This window comes from Fundulus heteroclitus, chromosome 17 (genome assembly GCF_011125445.2).
Source record: "Fundulus heteroclitus isolate FHET01 chromosome 17, MU-UCD_Fhet_4.1, whole genome shotgun sequence".
Lineage (NCBI taxonomy): Eukaryota > Metazoa > Chordata > Actinopteri > Cyprinodontiformes > Fundulidae > Fundulus > Fundulus heteroclitus.
In genome coordinates, this window is record NC_046377.1 from 1,010,649 (window position 1) to 1,029,982 (window position 19,334).

The 19,334-nt window shown below is 42.5% G+C and overlaps 2 protein-coding genes across 2 annotated transcripts in view; both read left to right on the forward strand.

Moving 5' to 3' along the window:
• camk1da (calcium/calmodulin-dependent protein kinase 1Da) overlaps positions 1 to 19,334 on the forward strand; it is a 94,879-nt gene that overhangs the window by 38,119 nt on the left and 37,426 nt on the right. The window contains exons 2-3 of the mRNA XM_012851497.3: positions 7,973 to 8,104; positions 14,136 to 14,210. Of these exons, the coding sequence (XP_012706951.2) occupies positions 7,973 to 8,104; positions 14,136 to 14,210 (207 nt within the window). The remainder of the gene's footprint in view (positions 1 to 7,972; positions 8,105 to 14,135; positions 14,211 to 19,334) is intronic.
• LOC118566561 lies at positions 4,961 to 7,047 on the forward strand. Its single transcript, XM_036148935.1, has 2 exons — positions 4,961 to 6,318; positions 6,719 to 7,047. Exon 1 carries the CDS (start codon positions 4,985 to 4,987, stop codon positions 6,023 to 6,025), a length of 1,041 nt encoding a protein of 346 aa, XP_036004828.1. The 5' UTR covers positions 4,961 to 4,984; the 3' UTR covers positions 6,026 to 6,318; positions 6,719 to 7,047.

Genomic DNA, 19,334 nt, shown 5'->3' on the forward strand with positions numbered 1-19,334 from the left:
AAAACCATCAGAGATATTACCCAAGAAGAGATAGGCAAAGAAGTGGCCCGTCGATACCTGAGAGAACTTGAGTTCATGGGGGGTAGTGGGAAGGCAGGCTTCCTTAGTTTTCTTCAAAGTGAGTTGCAGGCTAGCTTTACACCCCAAACTGAAATACATCCACCCACCAACCATAATGTTAATACGACTACTGATGATATTCAGAATACAACGTCAACTGAAGCTGTAGAGCCCACAAGTGTTTTTAACCCATATGCTGATACCTCTGTAGGCTCTGTACATGTGGACGAAAGCCTGTACAACCCCCCACATATTCAGAAAGTAGTGGTTGAGCATATCATTCGTAATGAGTCAACTCACGTTCCTCTGGCGCATTCAAAGATCCGCACATTTTCAGGGCGACTCCCAAGGCCCAATGGTGAAGTTGATTATGAAACGTGGCGCACCCAAGTTGATCTTCTGCTCAGTGACTCCTCTTTAACCGATGCACTCAAGGTTAGAAAGATACTTGAAAGCTTACTAAGCCCAGCATCTGAAATTGTCAAACCTCTCGGGGTAACTGCATCACCAAGTGCTTTCGTCACCCAACTTGATTCAGCCTTTGGAGTTGTAGAGGATGGCGAAGAGCTTTTCACTACATTTCTTGGTTCAAATCAAAATAGTGGTGAAAAACCATCTGCGTTCTTGAACCGTCTTCATAGCCTTCTTACTAGAGTCATTTCTAGAGGGGGAGCCCCTGCTGTAAATGTTAACGAACTGCTCCTTAAACAATTCATCCGAGGCTGTTGGGATCAAAGCTTGATAATAAGTCTCCAGCTTGAAGCGAGAAAGAACCTTCCACCTTCATTCCCAGAGCTTCTCCTCATGTTAAGGACTGAAGAAGATCGACGTTCAGCAAAGCTAGATCGCATGAAAAAGCATTTAGGTGCAACAAAGGCTGCTTCCCACGCTCACTCAGTCTTCGGCCCCGGTTTCGAACAAGCGCCACTCGCAGCCCCTCCCTTAACAAACAGTGAAACTGTAAAGTTTGAGCAAAAGGTTGCTGAACTCACAAAGCAGGTGGAAAAGTTAACTCAAAAACCGAAGAGCACCGCCTCAGACGTTGAATCCCAACTGACCACAAAACCAAAATACACTGAGACTTCCAAATTGGAGACACAAGTTGCTGAATTAACTAAACAAGTCCAAATGCTCGTACAAAACCAAAGATATTCAAGCAAACCTGAGAAACATGAACCCAAAGAGTCCTTAGCTGCCAACCCCAAGCCCCCACGAGTAGCTGCTAAAGTCCCTGGCACACCCCGGGCATGGTTTTGTTTCAAATGTGGGGAAAACAATCACATTGCAGCCTGCTGTACTAATGACGCAAATCCTTCCTTAGTTCGTGAAAAGAATGCAGAGCTGAAAAAGAAACAGGCTGACTATGCTGCGCGACAGGCCACAGTTCCCTTCGCTTTAAACTAGTGGCAGCTCCTGTCGTGGGACACCCAGGAGCTGAATTCTCTGATTGTTCTAGTCCCGAGACCCCAATGCGAATCCCAGGCCCAATGGATCCATTAGACAGCCCCAATCTAAACCCTATGTTGCCTCACGGTCTTATAGGTCCAAGATGTGCAGCTTCTGTAGTTATTGATGGCATGCCATGCGAATCTATAATGGACTCAGGCTCTCAAGTTACAACCATCTCAGAATCCTTTCACAACAGGCATCTTTCCCATCTCCCCATCCAACCGATACATGCTCTTCTTGAGATCGAGGGAGCAGGAGGGCAGAATGTCCCATACTTAGGCTATGTTCAAACCAACATCACATTCCCAGAGAGCATTGCAGGCAAAGAACAGCAACTAGTTGTTTTGGCCCTTGTTGTTCCCGAATGCCACTTTAACAGTAAAATCCCAGTGTTGATAGGGACAAATGTGCTTCTGCGACTCTGTGGGAAATTGTTAGACCAGGGTGGACCCAAGTTCATTCATAAGTTGCACTCTAGGCAGTTTGCCATGATTCTCCAACATGTTGCCCAAGTACAAAGAAATGACATTCAATCTTGTCCTGTAAGGTTACAAAGCAAAAAGCCAGTGATGATTCCGGCAAACCAGAAAGTATGCCTGATGAGCTATGTGAGATTAAGAAAGAACAATCAGAACACAAGTTTTGTTCTTGAACCGCACGAGCAGTACAAGTTACCAGGTGGATTACTTGTAGAGTCGGCTTTAGTGGACATTCCCTTTAATGCCAACAATAAAGTGCCTGTTATTGTGCGCAATGTAAGTGAACACAGTGTTACGTTGCAGCCAAATAGCGTTGTTGCTCAAGCTTGCGCAGCACAACATGTTTCACCTTTAGTACCTAGTCAATCACAGAACTCTTCAAGTCAAAGTGATCTCGTCATTGACAAACTCTCAGCAAGTCTTGATCAGTCTCCCATCTCAGAGGAATGGAAGAGGCATGTTTTGGAAAGGTTGCAAACCATTCCTGAAGTTTTTGCCCTTGATGATATGTCCTATGGTCACACTACAGCTGTAAAACACCAAATTAGGTTACATGATGAAACGCCTTTTAAAGAACGGCCAAGGCCCATTCATCCAAGTGACAGAGAAGCTGTAAAACAACATCTAAGAGAACTACTTGATGCAAATATCATTCGAGAATCTCAGAGCCCCTTTGCATCACCAATTGTATTGGTAAGGAAAAAGAATGGCTCTATCAGGCTGTGCATAGATTATCGTAAGTTAAATCTAAGGACTATACGTGATGCATATGCACTGCCGAATATCGAAGAAACGTTTACGGCTCTTAGTGGAGCTAAATGGTTTTCAGTCATGGACCTTAAGTCGGGTTACTATCAGGTCGAGGTAGCTGAGAACGACAAGCCTAAGACAGCCTTTGTGTGTCCCCTTGGCTTCTATGAATTTAATAGAATGCCACAGGGCGTCACAAATGCTCCAAGCACTTTTCAGCGCTTAATGGAGAAGTGTGTAGGCGACCTCCATCTCAACGAAGTGCTTGTCTTCCTAGATGATCTAATAGTGTTCTCAGACACATTAGAAGAACATGAAAACCGATTAATGAAAGTGCTTACCCGCCTGAGAGATTATGGGCTTAAATTGTCCCCAGAGAAGTGTCACTTTTTCAAAACCTCGGTGAAGTATCTGGGTCACATCGTGGATGCTCACGGAGTCCATACCGATCCTGAAAAGATCTCTGCTCTGAAAAGTTGGCCACGGCCATCTAATTCCAAGGAGCTGAAATGTTTCTTAGGCTTTGCTGGATACTATAGGCGTTTCGTCGAGGGGTACTCCAAAATAGCCAAACCACTGAACCATCTTACTGCAGGTTACCGCCCACCTAGAAAAGGGGAAAGGTTTACAAAAGAGAACTACCCAAACTGGCTCACAATCTCAATCAGCCTCTTGCAGAACAATGGACGGACGAGTGTGAAACAGCATTCCAAACGATAATCCAAAAGCTGACATCTGCACCGATCCTTGCTTTTGCTGACCCCCAACTTCCTTATGTATTGCACACTGATGCTTGTCATGATGGGTTGGGGGCTGCGCTTTATCAAGTGCAAGATGGGAGGTTGAGAGTGATTGCGTATGCTAGTCGGGGGCTTTCGAGGAGTGAGCAACACTATCCCACACATAAACTCGAATTCTTAGCCCTTAAATGGGCTGTGTGCGAGAAGTTTAGTGATTATCTTTATGGTTCAAGCTTCACTGTGCTGACCGATAATAATCCGCTAACTTACATTTTAACAACAGCAAAGCTGGATGCAGCAGGACACAGATGGCTGGCTGCCTTGTCTACCTATCACTTTAACATCAAGTATAGGGCAGGCCATGCCAATGGAGATGCCGATGGGTTGTCACGGCGACCCCAAGAGCCTGCACGTGATGATGAGGAATTTGTCAAAGAGAAAGCTCGCATTGACGATATGAAAAAACGTCTCAGTAGCGTAGAAAAGGAACTACACCATGAAACTTTCTCTGCCCTGTGTCAGCGGCATTTAGTGTCATGTTCTTCAGAGCCCCTCGTATGCGAGTCTCTTGTCATTGACCCAACAGCAGTCAGTGAGACATACGGAGAAGAAATATTACCTTCAATGACAGCCTCTGATTGGTGCACTGCACAAAAGAGCGATCCATCTATAGCTCGTGTAATAGTCCTGATGGAGAGGGGGTTAAGACTAAATCCAAAAGAAACAAACCTTGAACCCCCTGATGTTAAACTCTTGCTACGGCAATGGAACAAACTCGAGCTCATTGATGGTGTTCTGTACAGGAAGTTCAATGATAATGATTTTCTCGTGTACCAGTTGGTATTGCCACAACTGTACCGTGAAAGAGCACTGCAAGGTGTGCATGATGAAGTTGGTCACCTCGGTGTTGAGCGTGCCCTACATCTTGCTCGAGCAAGGTTTTACTGGCCACGAATGGCCCAGTCCATTGAAGATAAATGCAAAAAATGTTCACGCTGCTTAATGAGAAAGGCACTTCCTCAGAAAGCTGCCCCATTAAAAAATATTCTTGCAACTTACCCTCTTGAGTTAGTGTGCATAGATTATTTGTCTATTGAACCTGACAGTCGAGACACTAGAAATGTGTTAGTGATTACTGACCATTTTACAAAGTTTGCAGTCGCAGTACCGACAAAAGATCAAAAGGCAAAGACAATAGCCAAGGCTCTGTGGGATCACCTCATCATCCCTTATGGAATCCCTAGTCGTCTGCTAAGTGACCAAGGCAGAGATTTCGAGTCTAAGCTTATAAAGGAGCTCTGCGTATTGATTGGGACAAGTAAGATACGCACCACTCCCTACCATCCCCGAGGAAACCCGGTGGAGCGGTACAATCGGACTCTTCTAGACATGTTGGGCACATTGGAAGACAAAGACAAGTATCACTGGAGAGACTTTGTTAGGCCATTAACACATGCCTATAACTGTACAAAAAATGACACAACAGGGTATTCCCCGTATGAACTCATGTTTGGCAGGCAGCCAAGGTTGCCCATCGATCTCATCCTTGGAACTCACCCTGGCAAACCTAGTCCGACGTCATACTCTAACTACGTTAAAACCCTTCGGCAAAACCTTTCAGAGAGTTACGCCCTTGCCATTGAACATTCTAAGAAAATGAGTGACAAAAACAAGGTGCGTTTTGATAAAAAGATCAAAGCTGCTGAATTGTTTTCAGGCGATAAAGTTTTAGTACGAAACGTCAACATCAGAGGGAAGCACAAACTTGCTAACCGTTGGGAACAAAACATCTATGTTGTCGTTAAACGGATCAAAGACAGTCCGGTTTACGTAGTCAGACCAGGAAATGGAGATGGCCCGAACCGTACATTGCACAGAGATTTGCTTCTCCCCTGCGGTTTCTTACCTGTTGAGGACCATGCAGGACCAGACATTCCACCTGGTAATCAAAGGAAAACAAGAACCAGGAGTAAAGTGAACAAGGCAGAACCAAGTGACCAGGATGGAGAGTGCAGTATGGATGAAATGAGTGATGAGGAGGACTTCAGTTTCACTAGATGGGAGCCGGAAATCGTTACAAGAGGGCCTTATGTTCAAACTGGAGGAAATCCTCCAAGTGCCACCTCATCTGTTGATGTTATTCCACAAAACTCCTTGCCGAATGCAAATGCGTGTCCTTCACCTGAAGTGCCTAATACACGTGGTTCTGATTCTGGTCATTTAGACGTCAGCTCCTCAGACCATGTTATTATCGACATGTCCGAAACTGACCTTGAACCTACCTTGATTGACACAGACCTCACTTCAGAAATTGTTGGCGGTACAGACAATGTTGTTAGTGCTGAAACTAGTGCTACAGAGCCAGTAAGTTTGAGACGTTCGGAAAGAGAACGACGCCCACCTCAGAAGTTGACCTATGATGAGTTAGGAGAGCCACTGACTTTGGCCATTAGCTCATTTTTTCAAGCGTTGAGTTGCATTCTCCAAATGTCACCACAAAAGGGTTCCAGTTGGGTTGATGTGCATGAAGGGACTCATGCGGTCTAGAGGGGGAGGATGTAACCCATGGTTATTTTGTCAGTATATATATATGTATTTTTTTTTTATTTTTCCTAAATTGCTTGGAAAAAAACATGTTTTTGTTGAGTGCTGGGGTTTCCCACGGCACTGTGAATGCAACGCACCTGTTTAGAAGCGTGTCACGGAGCTCCTCCCTGCTCAGAGCTAGCGCGTTTTTCTTTCACGGCGTTTGTCTGCACGGAGCAAGGCAAGAGATGTTGTGGGAGTTCGGTCGTATAACTCGTTAAGACAACAGAGTGCTTCTGTTGAAGAATATCCTGGTGAGTTTTGTGAATCTGTGGATGGGATACTTTTTTTTTCAGATGTAAACCAGTCAGGATATGGTGATTTTGTTCGTTGCTCGTGGATTGTTAAGCATTAGCACAGTAAGAAATAGGCTAACACAACTACATGTGCTAACCTAGGAAAAAAGGAAATACATTTGCAAGCTAGCTGCACCATGTGTGTAGTGTTACTTTAGACCCCTCACAAGGTCTTAATACAAATATTAATTATTGGCTATGATGACAGACTATGAAGGAAAACACATTGAACCTGATAATTTTACTTTTAGTTATTTTTTTTTGTTTTCTATACAAATGTGGGAAAAAAAACGTTTGGTTTATGGTTTTACATTATTTGTTTTATATTGAAGTAATTGCTTTGCACAATTGTGTGCAGGCTGGTTTTTTGACACGGCTGCAGAACCTGCTGTTACTGCCTGAGTGGTTTTTTCCTGTGGACTGGACTAGAAGCCACCGGAGGCGTTGATGCAGGACGTTCCATATGTGAAGGCCACCTGGTTCCTTGGAGGGTGGTAGGATAGAAAAGGATTTCTCATCTTGTTCTGTGGATCCCTACTTTTTTTTTGAGATCTCAAACAATTTTTTTGTTGCTACTTTCATTGGGTCAGATCTGACACCAAACAAAAAAACAAAAAACATTTTGATGCATCAGAGTTACTGGAGTTCAATTTAAATACCAACCCAAGGAAAAGTGACGGACGGTGCACTTGGCTAGAATGGACTGCCTTATTTAGGGTACCTGTGGACACTTGTATAGGATGGTATTGCTATGAAAGAAATGTGAAAAGTGAACAAACTGAATTTAAGTTGTCTGTGCAATTTTCGATTTTTATGGAAATTGTTAATATTCTTTTGGCATATAAATGTTTTGAGTTACTCAGTTAAGTGGTTGTCAGTGTCTCATTTGGTTGGAATGATCTTTAACCTAATGGTTTACCCCCTGCCAATCTCCTCACGATCCAAATTGAAACCAAGTGAGTAGATTTGAGACATTTTTCTTTCAGGACTTTTTAAGATGACTAGTTGATACTTTGATATTTCATTCTGATTTTTTTTATTATTTGGACTACTCAGTTGGGAAGGGTGACATCTAGATGACGCACACACACACACACATACACACAAAACACACACATACACCGATTCGAGAGCTGAAAAACACAGCCAGAGATATGGCCTATCGCTGATGCTTATGTTTCATGCTATAAGAAAGGAAAGTTGAACGTTATTGTGGCTTCCTGTTTTTAAAACCCTCTCTTTTAAAAACATCGCTTTTCAATATTGCTGGCCCAGTAGGAATTGGCAAGCTCCTTTTACTGTCTCTGTTCTGTTTTATGAGGGTTTTATTATCTTGGTTTTATTTCTTTTTGTCTATCTTGTTTTTGTACAGCACTTGGGGTAAACTTGATAGGTTTTTTTTAGGCGTGTTTTATGAATAAACTGAATTTGATCTTAGCTTTCCCACGGTATGCTTTCCACGTCAAGTCACGTTCTCAGAGCGATGCAATGTTCTGATCACTGGACAAACACCGCAGCAAACTGCGTCTTCAAGAGAAAATCGGCGAAATTGCGAAGCGTATAATTAAAAGTTCAAGAGGCTGACTATGTTATGTTTCTTTCATTCCTTCAGAGGGGCGTTTTCCGAGGTGGTTCTGGCCCAGGAGAAGCTGACCGGCCGCATGTTCGCCGTCAAATGCATCCCCAAGAAGGCTCTGAAGGGGAAGGAGAGCAGCATCGAGAACGAGATTGCCGTGCTGAGGAAGTGAGCGCACACACACACACACACACACACACACACACAGCCCAACTAATTCCTGGTTACCAGGGCAACTGTGCATCTCCTATGTTACTTCTACGCAAAATACCCCCTATCCATCCATCCCTCCCCTCCCCTGTCAACCCCCGCCCCCAGGTCACGATCCACATCCCACTTACGGCACACGGGGATGTATACAATAATACCTTGCACACACATCAGCGCCAAGCAGCAACACAACTCTATATATTTTTTTTTTTATAGGACATGTTTTTGTGCTGAATCGCTTTGGGAATAATTCATGCCTCGCTATCAGAAATCAGCATTTAGTTGTGAATGGACGCCGCGTCAGCGCCCGCCTAGCCTCCAATTAGGGCTGCATTTCTCCTGATCCAGCTGCGAGAACAAAAGGTGGGTCTGAACAGCGCGAGTGTCACGGGCCTCGGCTGCAGACTTCCCCGTTTAACGCTCCGAGCCGCTTCGCAGACTCTCCCCACCAGTCCCCCCCACCCCGTGCATAGTGCCACATCAGCCGCTGCCTGTTGCACATCCTGGAGGCAGCGTAACGACAGAATATGTCTATGTTTAGCAGCAGAAAGTGGCCCTAAAGGCAACACGGCTGTGATGTGTGATTCCAGCTTTTCAAGCTGATTCTGGGGAAACAAAAGAAGCTGCGGACTATAAAGTGATGCAGTAACACAAATCCCACGGTGATCATGCAAGTCTGAACGCTCTGTGTGTGTGTGTGAGTGTGTGTGTGAGCGTGTTGACACATAAAACCATACAGAGCGGCTTATGTTTTGACACATATCATTTGCTGCCAGTGTGTGTTAGCCTTCGGTTGTGCGGTTTTTTGACTCTGCCAGATACAAGCTTGCTGTGCGTTGCGTGGAAGGGGGGGGGTGCACCTTCAAAGACGGCGGTGTATTTTTCGCTTGTAGCCCCGAGCATCAAATATGAATTAAGAAAATCGTTCAAATCCCTGTTTAAAGATGCAAGTCTGAGAGAAGGAATGCGTTTTTTTTTTTTTGTTTTATCCTTCATGGGCTTCGAGTTTGAAGAGTAGATGAAAATCTATGTTGCTGGCATCAGTAACATGTATTAGGAGGAAGAATTGTGTCTTAAGAAAGCTGTAAAGGAATATAAACGAGAATCTCATAGGTTGTCACAAGCTGATTAATGCTATACTCAGTCATTTTCGACTGTATGTACCTGAATCTGATATTGATCAGAATGAATCTATAAGACTGGATTGAATTGGAACTAACTGGATTTATTTGAATTTCATCTCAACCTAAAGTATATAGCTAGGCATGAATTGGACTTGTTTGCCTTGTAAAATGCCTTGAGATCATATTTGGTGTAATTTGGCTGCGTATAAATAAACCTAATTGGATGGATTGGAAACACAGAGATCTGAACACCATTTACCATTAACCCTGGGGGAAATAGGTATACATCCATCTATTTTCTAACAAGTCTATCCCTTGTGGGGTTGCGAGGGGTGCTGTTAATTTAATTTATGTATCAATGAAGGGATTTAAGGCAGAGATCTGGCTCCTACAGATTGGTTATCTCCCCATGTGGCCCACAGATCAATCAGTCAATCAGTTGCTGTTACTCCTGACCTTACTCCACCTCAATACGTATTAAAAATAATCCTTCCACAGTATACTTTCATTCCAACCTCTCCAATACCATACATAGAGCAAAGAGCCCCCCCAAGGACCACAGGGAACGAATACTAGATCTGAACGACGTAGGGAAAGGCTAAATGGAAGAAATCGAAAATTTGCATCAATGCCCTTTTGGTCTTGAGCTTTCTGCAAGTTCTTGCCTCAAGAAAAGATTGCTACTAATTTGAAGGCGCCACGATCGAACCTCTCTCAGAAAAAGTTTTCGACATTAACCGACAAAGACGAGCCGCTCTTGAGCTGCGTCTGACTGTTCGTAGATTGGAAGTTGAGAGGGCGATAAAACCTGCAGTGTTGCAGCAGCACAAGTATAAGATTGGCTTTTATTCTGAAATTTTAAAGTCTGGTGCCATGACCCGGAGCCCCAAGAGCCCTCTTCCATTAGGGCAGATGAGCTGTTAGCAGAGCTTGACTTAGAACTGACCTGAGTAAAACAACTAATGCACTGCATTGTCATGCTAGCGTTCCTCCCCCTGGTTAGCAGAATGGATTATTTACACCAAGTATGAACTCTGCATGTAGTACACTTGCAGTTCATAGACTGATGTGTTTTTGGTTTTGACCGGCTTCATAGCGGTGTCTGTTCAGTTCAGTCGATTTATATAGCGTCAATTCACAGTAAAGGTTGTTTCCAGGCACTTCACCAAAAAATAAAATTCAATCAAATCACACAGTCTTCTAATCCAGCAACGTTTGCAGCTGACGTCCTTCCATGCAGGTGACATGTAGGCAGTTTGGGTTTTGCTGTGCTTTTGTAAATTGAAATGGAGGTGAGCCTATCCTGCATTGGTAGGGTTAGCATGTGGGTCTTGTTAATTTCTGGGGGGGGGCTGCTCAACACATTCAGCTGGTCTGGGCTTCCATGGACTGCTCCCACGGCTAGTCTTAATGTGGTTAAGGTGACTAGACGAGGTTAAGGTGACTAGACAACCCAGATTTCTGGGAACAGTCCCCGTTTAGGATGACCCGGAAATCTCCCCAATTTCAGCATTTTAGGAATGAGAACAAAATGTTTCACAGGGAAAGCTGTTATGGTCCATCTCCAGTCCATTTTTTAACACAGATTTGTTCCTAAATCATTTATTAGTTACTACAGCCAACTGTGTGCTTCTCCTTATCCACCACCAGTCATTACCATATTTAGCATCCAGTCAACACGGGTGCCTCTATCTCACTAATCCATGCCTCAAGACAACTCGTGAAAAAAAAGAAAATACCAATCACGTATCACTTCTCATACTAACAGCAACCCAAAGGTCTTTCTATGTCGCCTATGGAGGAAACTGAAGATTTAAGATCCCTCCTGAGATGTGAAAACGGACATTAGTGCTCAGTAAGACGTTGCTCAGAAGATACATTCTCAGAACAATTGACTTAGTCCAAACAACTTCTACTAAAACCATTGTGGGCAGGTGTAGTAGCTGGATGTAAAGATAAAGGTAATCAGGGTTGAATCCAGCCATAATAAAAAATAAATTAAATAAATAGAAAGAACAAAAGCCCGTTACCATACTATCACATAATACTAAAGTGATGCACTTGTGTATCCTGCGACAATTGAGAAGTATGATGCAATTAAATGCAACCAGTTTACTAATTTGTCTCTACAGTGGAACATTAGAGAAAATTGTGATTGCTACCAGTAATAACAGAGTGAGAGAGAGAAAGAAAGAGGGAGAGATGCTGACATTCATTTCGATAAATGGATGTCATTACTGCAAACAATTCGGAGCGTCCCTAATGGTCTATGTGCAGTCTAAGATACCGGGTTGGCTTCGGGAAAAAAAAAATCTTTATTTCTTTACAGCCTAAACGGGCACCAAAGACGAAGCTTGGATTTTCAGTTCAGTCCGTTTTATATAGAATGAGTTCATGGCAAATGCAGTCTTTCAGCAATTTACAAGGAAAACAGATCGAAAATAATGCCTAAATATAAAGAATTGAAGATGGTCCAAACTCAGTTCAGATGAATCCTGTTCATTGTAAAACAACACTGTCAGGGGAAATACATTTGTTTCCATTTTCCATACGGTTTAATTTACCTTGCTATCATTCAGTTCAAACTTAGATGATCATATACTGTCAAAACGTAAAAAGGTCATCAATTTAAGGAAGCCCAGCCGATTCCATCACTGACGTCCGTGTATTGTATGTGAAACGTTTGTGGCAGCAGATGGTAAAAGAACTGTCAATGTGCTACTGACTGTATTTCACCAAATTAAGCCATGATCTTGGTTGTTGACCTTTTTTACCCTTATTTCTAATGGATGAATTTCCGTAAACCAAGCAAAACAGGGTTAAGCAATGGAAACAGACCAGTCAAATATGAATACTGTAAAATCTTGGGTTCTACAGTCCTATAAAAGTGAGGAATCTCCGTTCTGTAATGTATATTTAACCATTTACATCGCTCATTGAATGGATGCCATGTCTCGGTTTTGGTAGCCAAGAGTTTTGTGAGCATGTTGTGATACACCAAGTACATCGGGGTCAAAGATATTGAGGATTGCTTTAGCCTCGTTCACTGAAAGGTTCCGTCACACAAAGAACCAGAAGGTTTTCACACCCCTTCGCATTTTCGACTTTTCGTTACATTACAGACTTATTCTAAAACTATGGTGGCCAGCAGGGACAAATGCGCAGCAACGGCTGAACACGCCAATGGAGTTTAGATGATTCATGTGGATGGATTTCGTAAACACTCAGATGTCATGATGCACTGGAATCGTTTGTGCTGAGGATGTAGATTACCGGATCTCAGAAAAGCTTCAGTGATCTGTTCTAATGAGGCCAATAGAGCAGAGGATTACTGGAATCAAACAAGTGGTTTAGATTTGGGGTTTAGTTGGATTTCTAAGGAGATTTTGTGACTTTAAACGCCTGTAACGTCCCAATTGGAAAGAAAGGCTTCCACATTTTAAGAAGCTATATTTTGGAAGCGTCTCCGTGCGAACGACTCGACTGTCCTCACTCTGACGGCAAGAGATAGAAACCAATAAAAAGCCCCGCCTCTCGATGCGCCACCACAGCTGTTGCAGAAATCCATGAATGAGAGCAGCCCGTAGCAGCCTGGAGCCTGAAATGTACGAGAGGCTTTCTGTAAATGCATCCGGACTCTGGTCTGCCATTACACCCAGACAATTGTCTACCAGCCCCTCATTATCCCATGCAGGGTTACACATTATCCCTTTTAAACCTGCACCCGGGTCCATGTGTGTGTGTGTGTGTGTGAGTCATGTCTTAGCTCCGTGGCTCGTCGCTCGCCTGCCGTCATGGGGATCATACGCTCTGTAATAAGCGTTCGATGCCTCACCTGCGCCCCCGCTGTGCGTATGCGTGTTAGCGTGTCGTACCTGGGGAATTACCTCTGTTTACAATGCAGAATGCGATCAAACCGCGCAGCCACATCAGTTCAATCGGGATTTTGCCAGCTCTAAGCTATGGGGGTAACAAATGTGCGCCGACACACACAGACATACGGGCAACTGTTTGTAACGCACGCTCATCATGCTGCTGTAACCATGGAGAGGTAAGAGGAGAAGCAGAAGAGACAAATGGAAGGCGCTTGTTCTGGGATGAAAAGACTTTCCATTCAAAATTGAAAGTTTTTGCAAGCAGAGAAAGTAAAAAAGTATGAAAGTGAATTTTTTTTTCATTTTAAGATGAATTTATTGTTTATTCATTGGACAAGAGGCAAGTACGTCCTGGACAGGTCGTCAGTCCATCATAGGGCGACACAGAGAGCGACGCAGGGCAAACAACCGCACAAACACTGCTAAGGACAACTTATAAACATGTTTGGCTAACTTGCGTATTTTCTTGGGTTTTGGGAGAAAGCCGGAGTTCCTGGTGAGAACCCTTGCGAGCACAGGGGGAACATGCAAACGGCACACAGAAAGAACCCAGGCTGTGGGATGATGTGTTCAGGGTTCTGTGCAGTCTACCTTGCTCAGCGTTCTGCATACAGGGCAAAATAAATTCAGTTGGTGGTCTGTCAATCTGCCCTCCAGTCTACAGAAAATGCACATCAGATTCTCCACATTGAATATTTATTAAGTTCTTGTACCCTGATAGGGTACAACTTTTCATTTTTGGCTTTTGGTTTGATGGTGGAATCTGCTTTGTTTTTGCACAAAACGCGGTTAACGACCAAATAAGTTTTGTTCTGTTCTTGTATAAAAGACTATAGAATAGAAGATTGCGTTTTCTTTTTGGGATGACTAGAAACGTGTGACTAAATTGCAAGCAACCTTTACTCTGTTCAGCAGCAACCATAAGGAGAACAAGTCAGTGAATGCAACATAAATAAAAAGCTTCACCATTGGTTTGTCTTCGCTTTACAGGATCAAGCATGAAAACATCGTGGCTCTGGAGGACATCTATGAGAGTCCGGACCACCTCTACCTGATCATGCAGCTGTGAGTTAATCTTCACCCATATTTCTAGGAGGCCACACAATCAGTCGATCCAGGGTTATTAAACGGTTATTCCACGGTTATTGATCATATTGTTCTGTCATGATTGAAGCATCGTAGCCTCCCGTGCATTTTTCCTTTTTGCTGTCATGTGGGGGAACATAATTTTGTCCCAGTTGTGATCTAAATGTTAGACATTTACTAGGCCTGCTTTGATGCTCATCAGCATTAGGAGGAAAAACATGCTTCTGGTTTTGAAAATGGGAGCCCTCCCACTCTTCTCTGCAAGGCTGGAGCTGCTTACGCGATAGGAGGGGTTGGTGTGGAGGTTTGGCTTTGATGCTGGAAATAGTCCCGTTGAGTTTAGGTGAAAGTTACAGCTGTGGATTATGCAGTTATCTGTACAGCCACAGTATTTTTGGCTTCTTGCACCACAGCTGGTCAAACTACAGGAAAAAACTGAGTTCATACTCACAACAATAGATAACTGCCACACTTTGTTTTAATACAGTAAAATGTTGACTGAATTTTTTTTTATCATTTTCATGAAAAAAAGTCTCTTAAATCAGCTTAGAGTGAGTGGTTATGGAACATTGCTGGTGTGATCACAAGTGAAATCTAGATTTCTAACAATTGAGAACCTTCTATTTCTTACGTCATTTAATTGATCTTTGATTTCCAATTGGCTCCTTGGAGACAAAAGTACTGAACTGCAGTGCCAAGGATCTGCTATTTTTACAATCAATACCGGAAGTCTAATGAAATTTCCAGAAGCCGGTCCCAACAGGAAGTTAATGAAGCCGTATTTAATCCACTGACCTTAGGTTTAAGTTTCTCCCAATATTAGGGTTAGGGTTAGCCCTCAGGGGAGGGGTTAAACCACAGGTATTAGGTTAGGTTTAGGTATTAAATCCACTGACCTTAGGGTTAGGTTTCCTTAGATTTCTTTCGGTCTCCACATATTTTTTTATTATGAAAAAGAAATGTCACGACCCATGTACGGTGGCCTTAGTCCTCGATGCGGCTGACCCAGTTCAATTGTGGCCTGAGATCCTTTACCGCATGTCATGTTTAAAAAAAAAAAATTATATATTAGAAAAATTGTGCTGCTCTGCCAGTGCCGTAGATCAGAATCCACCAGTTTCCCATTTAAACAGATCCGTGATAAGCAGCTCAAAAAGAAAAAAGACCAAAATGTTGTTTTTGTTACCAGTAATTTTTTAATTAAAATCATTAAAACCAAGAACTCTCACTGTTTTCAGTCTATAAATGCATCAGCCAGCAGCATGTCCTTGGAGGCACTTTTTTGACATTAGTAAAAATCTAATGAAGTTTAGAAACACATTTTGTAATGTGTATGTGGAAATATAAGCGGTAATTCCTTTTTTGCTTGTGGATAAAAACTGCTCCTTTTTTGATTGAACCTGTAGTGCTTTTTTTCAGTTTAATGCACTGCAATCCTTAGAAAGCAAAAAGCAGAATTGATTAAAACTGGAATCAGCAGACCAGACCTCAGAGAAACCAGGAATCAGCATTGGCCCAGAAATGCTTGATTGGTGCCTGAATACATACATTTTGTACCTCTTTAGGATTTTGTCATATCACATTGTCAGTTTTACCATCGAAAGTTCACACATTTCTTTCACTAAATTTGATTTAATTTTAAAATGTTATATAAGACAGTGTTTAAAAGCTTGTGTCATTTTGTTAGGTTGAAAAATAATAAAAAAAAGGTGTTTAAGAGCTTAAAGGGATACATGTTTAGTTGTAAAAATTGACTTTATTTGAGAAATATCTGTGTCAGGATTAGTCCTGATGAGCCCGAACTCACACCACACACGGAGCTAATTTTTAAGAGAGTTTATTGAAGAATGGATGGATTATGGAGGGAGGGGAACCAGAGTCAATACCAGGGTGGAGAAGGTGGACGAGGAACGCTGGAGGACTGGAGATGACTGGAGGACCCGCGGCTGCAGTGCCGAGAATCCGCAGCTCAGCAGGTAGGACCGTTGGAGGTGCAGGCAGACGTGGGGAACTCTGACCACCAGATGTGGGAGAATCTCGGGTGGCCAGACTAGAGGAAGTTGACGCTCAGCAGGACTTGGGGAAGATCTCCGACTGAGGTGTAACAAAGACTGAAGTGAGGAGTTGACTGAGGAGGTCTGTATAGAGGAGCTGGCAGGTGCAAAGAGTCCGGGATGATTGGAGGGTGAACAGGTGTAGATGATTAAGGTGAGTGGGACAGAGCTGGGCGGGAGGAGGAAGGTTCTGGAAGGTTCAGGGTGCAGCAGGCAGGATTGCACCCTGACAATCTGTTTTTAGATGTAAAAACAATACAGTAAAAATACTGTAAGCTGTTTGGGTTTTATAAATGTAAATAAAATATTGATACACGGATGTCGCCATGTTGTTTACTGGGCCCTACCGCTAACTCCGTCCAGCCAAAACAGCAATGAGTATTGTTAAACCTTTTCAGTTTGAACCACAGCATGTTGAAATTGATGACAAAGTAGTAGTAGTGGTAATAATAATAATAATAATATATAATAATAATATACATAATGAATTGTATATATAATAATAATATGACCCAGCAAGTAGTGCTCTGTGTCCGGTGTCAGATCTAATAACACTTGCTTAGGATCTGGTCTTCGGTCTGTTAACACATGTGTAGGGTCTGGTCTTCGGTCCGTGATTTCACATTCGTTATCGGCTGCAGTGGCAGCAGATTCGTTGATTTAAAAGGGCTTCCAGTGTTGCCTGTCTCTGATGTTTCTCCCAGCGTCTGTTGCTTGCAAGGCGGCGGGTTCTAGGCACATTACGGATAAAAATGGCCAGCACGGCAGTTGGTTTTATCTTGTGAGGGTAACGCCCACCTGTTGTCATCAATTTTGTTGGTAAAAATGACTCAAAGTCTTCTGGAGAGAAGTGCTGAGAGTACAAATGTGGGTCCTTCGAAAGTTGTGTTTTCTTCCAACGACGCTCTTCTGTTTTTTTTTTTTCATGTGGGGAGGCGACGAAGGCTCTACTCTTTGAGTGGAAATTATAGCCAACGCCGACACCGTGTGGCATTGTCTAAACTTACGCAGGTCAAATGCAATATGATAAAAAACTACTTGGGTAATGTTAACTTTCCTGTGTTAACTCTGTAGGTTCCAGTCCAGTCGAGTCTCTTGGACTCAATAAAGTGCTTCCCAGCAGCAATGTTATGTATGCCATTACTAGCTTCCCCCCGAATAGGGATGCACGATATATATATATATCGGACCGATAAAATATCGGCCGATATGGTGGAATTTTATATTGGTCCGATAAGTAAATTCTTCCGATAAAAATAGCCGATAATATAATTAAATGTGGTGGAATTTTATTCAGGCAGAGTAGCCCCAAAGCGGGACAAGAGGGATTTTGTGTTCCTTACTATCAGGACCCAGGCATGGCTCCATTATTGCCTGACTATAAAAAAACAAACTGGGTATTAGAAGATGACAACAGCATTGCAGTTTGCAAAACCTGTTCAGCAAGAATTTCAAGAGGAGGAGAGAAGGATTTGGGTTTTAACACAACAAACCTAATAGCTCACCTGAAAAATCGTCATCATGGCACCTCATTTTTGAGAATGCACTTTTATTGACTTTATTGAATGTTTTTGAATTTTTATATGCATATGTTATTACAGATAATTTCATGTTCGAAAATTATTTGACTTGACTCCAGAAATACCTTTGCTGATAGCCTTCTGAACATTTTTTAAGAAGTTTCACTTTTTTCTTTGACCTTTGCTGTGGTTATTATTTTTTGACTTCACAAATGCCTTTGCAGTCAAGCCATAGATTTGTTCAGTATTTTTTTAAGGGATGCCCTTCATATTCTAAATTGATTTGTGTCTTTTGTTATTAAAAGCAAATTACAACTTTTTTGTGTGATGGTATAAAAAAAAATAAACATTTGAAGATCCAAAACCTTTTCTTTGCTGTTATAAATAAGCCACAGCTGCTAAATATTTTTTTTTCATAGCACAAGCTGCAGATTATGCAAAAACTATATTGAATATGAACTCGCTATCGGTATCGGCCATGAAAAGCAGAAAAATATCGGTTATCGATATCGGTTGAAATTTTTAATATCGTGCATCACTACCCCCGAACATAAATATTTGTTTACCTTAAAAAAATCTTGCCTCTTAAATGCTATAGTGTTCTTCTTTTTCTTTTTTTTTAAATACCAACTCAATTCCTCTGTTTGTTTATTGATTTTCATCCCACGGATTGAAAATAGATTTTTACCTGATCGATTGATAATTGATTACCTGAACTGGAGAGTATCAAAAGTTGATTTTTAAAGACAGAACGAGTATAAAATATGCAGCCTATCCAAATTGTATTTGCATCTGCACAGCGAAAGGTAGGCAAAAATAAATGCAACACAATTATAAGGGATTCATTTGCTTGATTCATACTAACTTTCGATGCAACTTATGATCTCAGAAGCGTGTAATTTTCGGGTGTGGTGGTGGCGCCGAGGTGGTGGCGCCGTAGTGGAGCATGCGACCCGTGTTTGGAGGTCTCAGTCCTCAACGCAGCCGTCCCTGGGGCAAGTCCAGTGTTTCCAGCCGGCACGTTTCTGATGTCAAAATAAATGAAATAGCTCACTGGTAATTCACTATAGGTTTATTACAGGGATGTTGAAGGTGATGCACTGCCTCCTAAACCAATCTGTGTGAACAACCGCTCAGTGTAAATATGCCAGTGGTTTATGTTGACTGCTTTTCACTTTCGAAGAACAGTTTCCTATTTCTTAGATAGAAGGCAGCGTTCTCTATTCCTTCTTGTCAACGAACCTCAAGTCTGACGGCCGAAGATTCTTCGTCATCCACGACACAGCAAATTGGAAAAAAAAGGTTGAAAAAAACAAAACTACAGCACTTAAGTTCTTGTAGTAGAAAACACTTCACTCTTCATCCGAAGACCTTTCCCTGTCACGAATCGGAGCAGAGGACCCAGAATTCAGCCAGACCAGCAGAGGTTCAGATCAGGTTCTTTATTAACAAAAGGCAAAACAGGGAAAAAAGCCAAAAAGACCGTCAAACCAAAAGACGGCACAAAAATAAACAGAGTAACGGGGCAG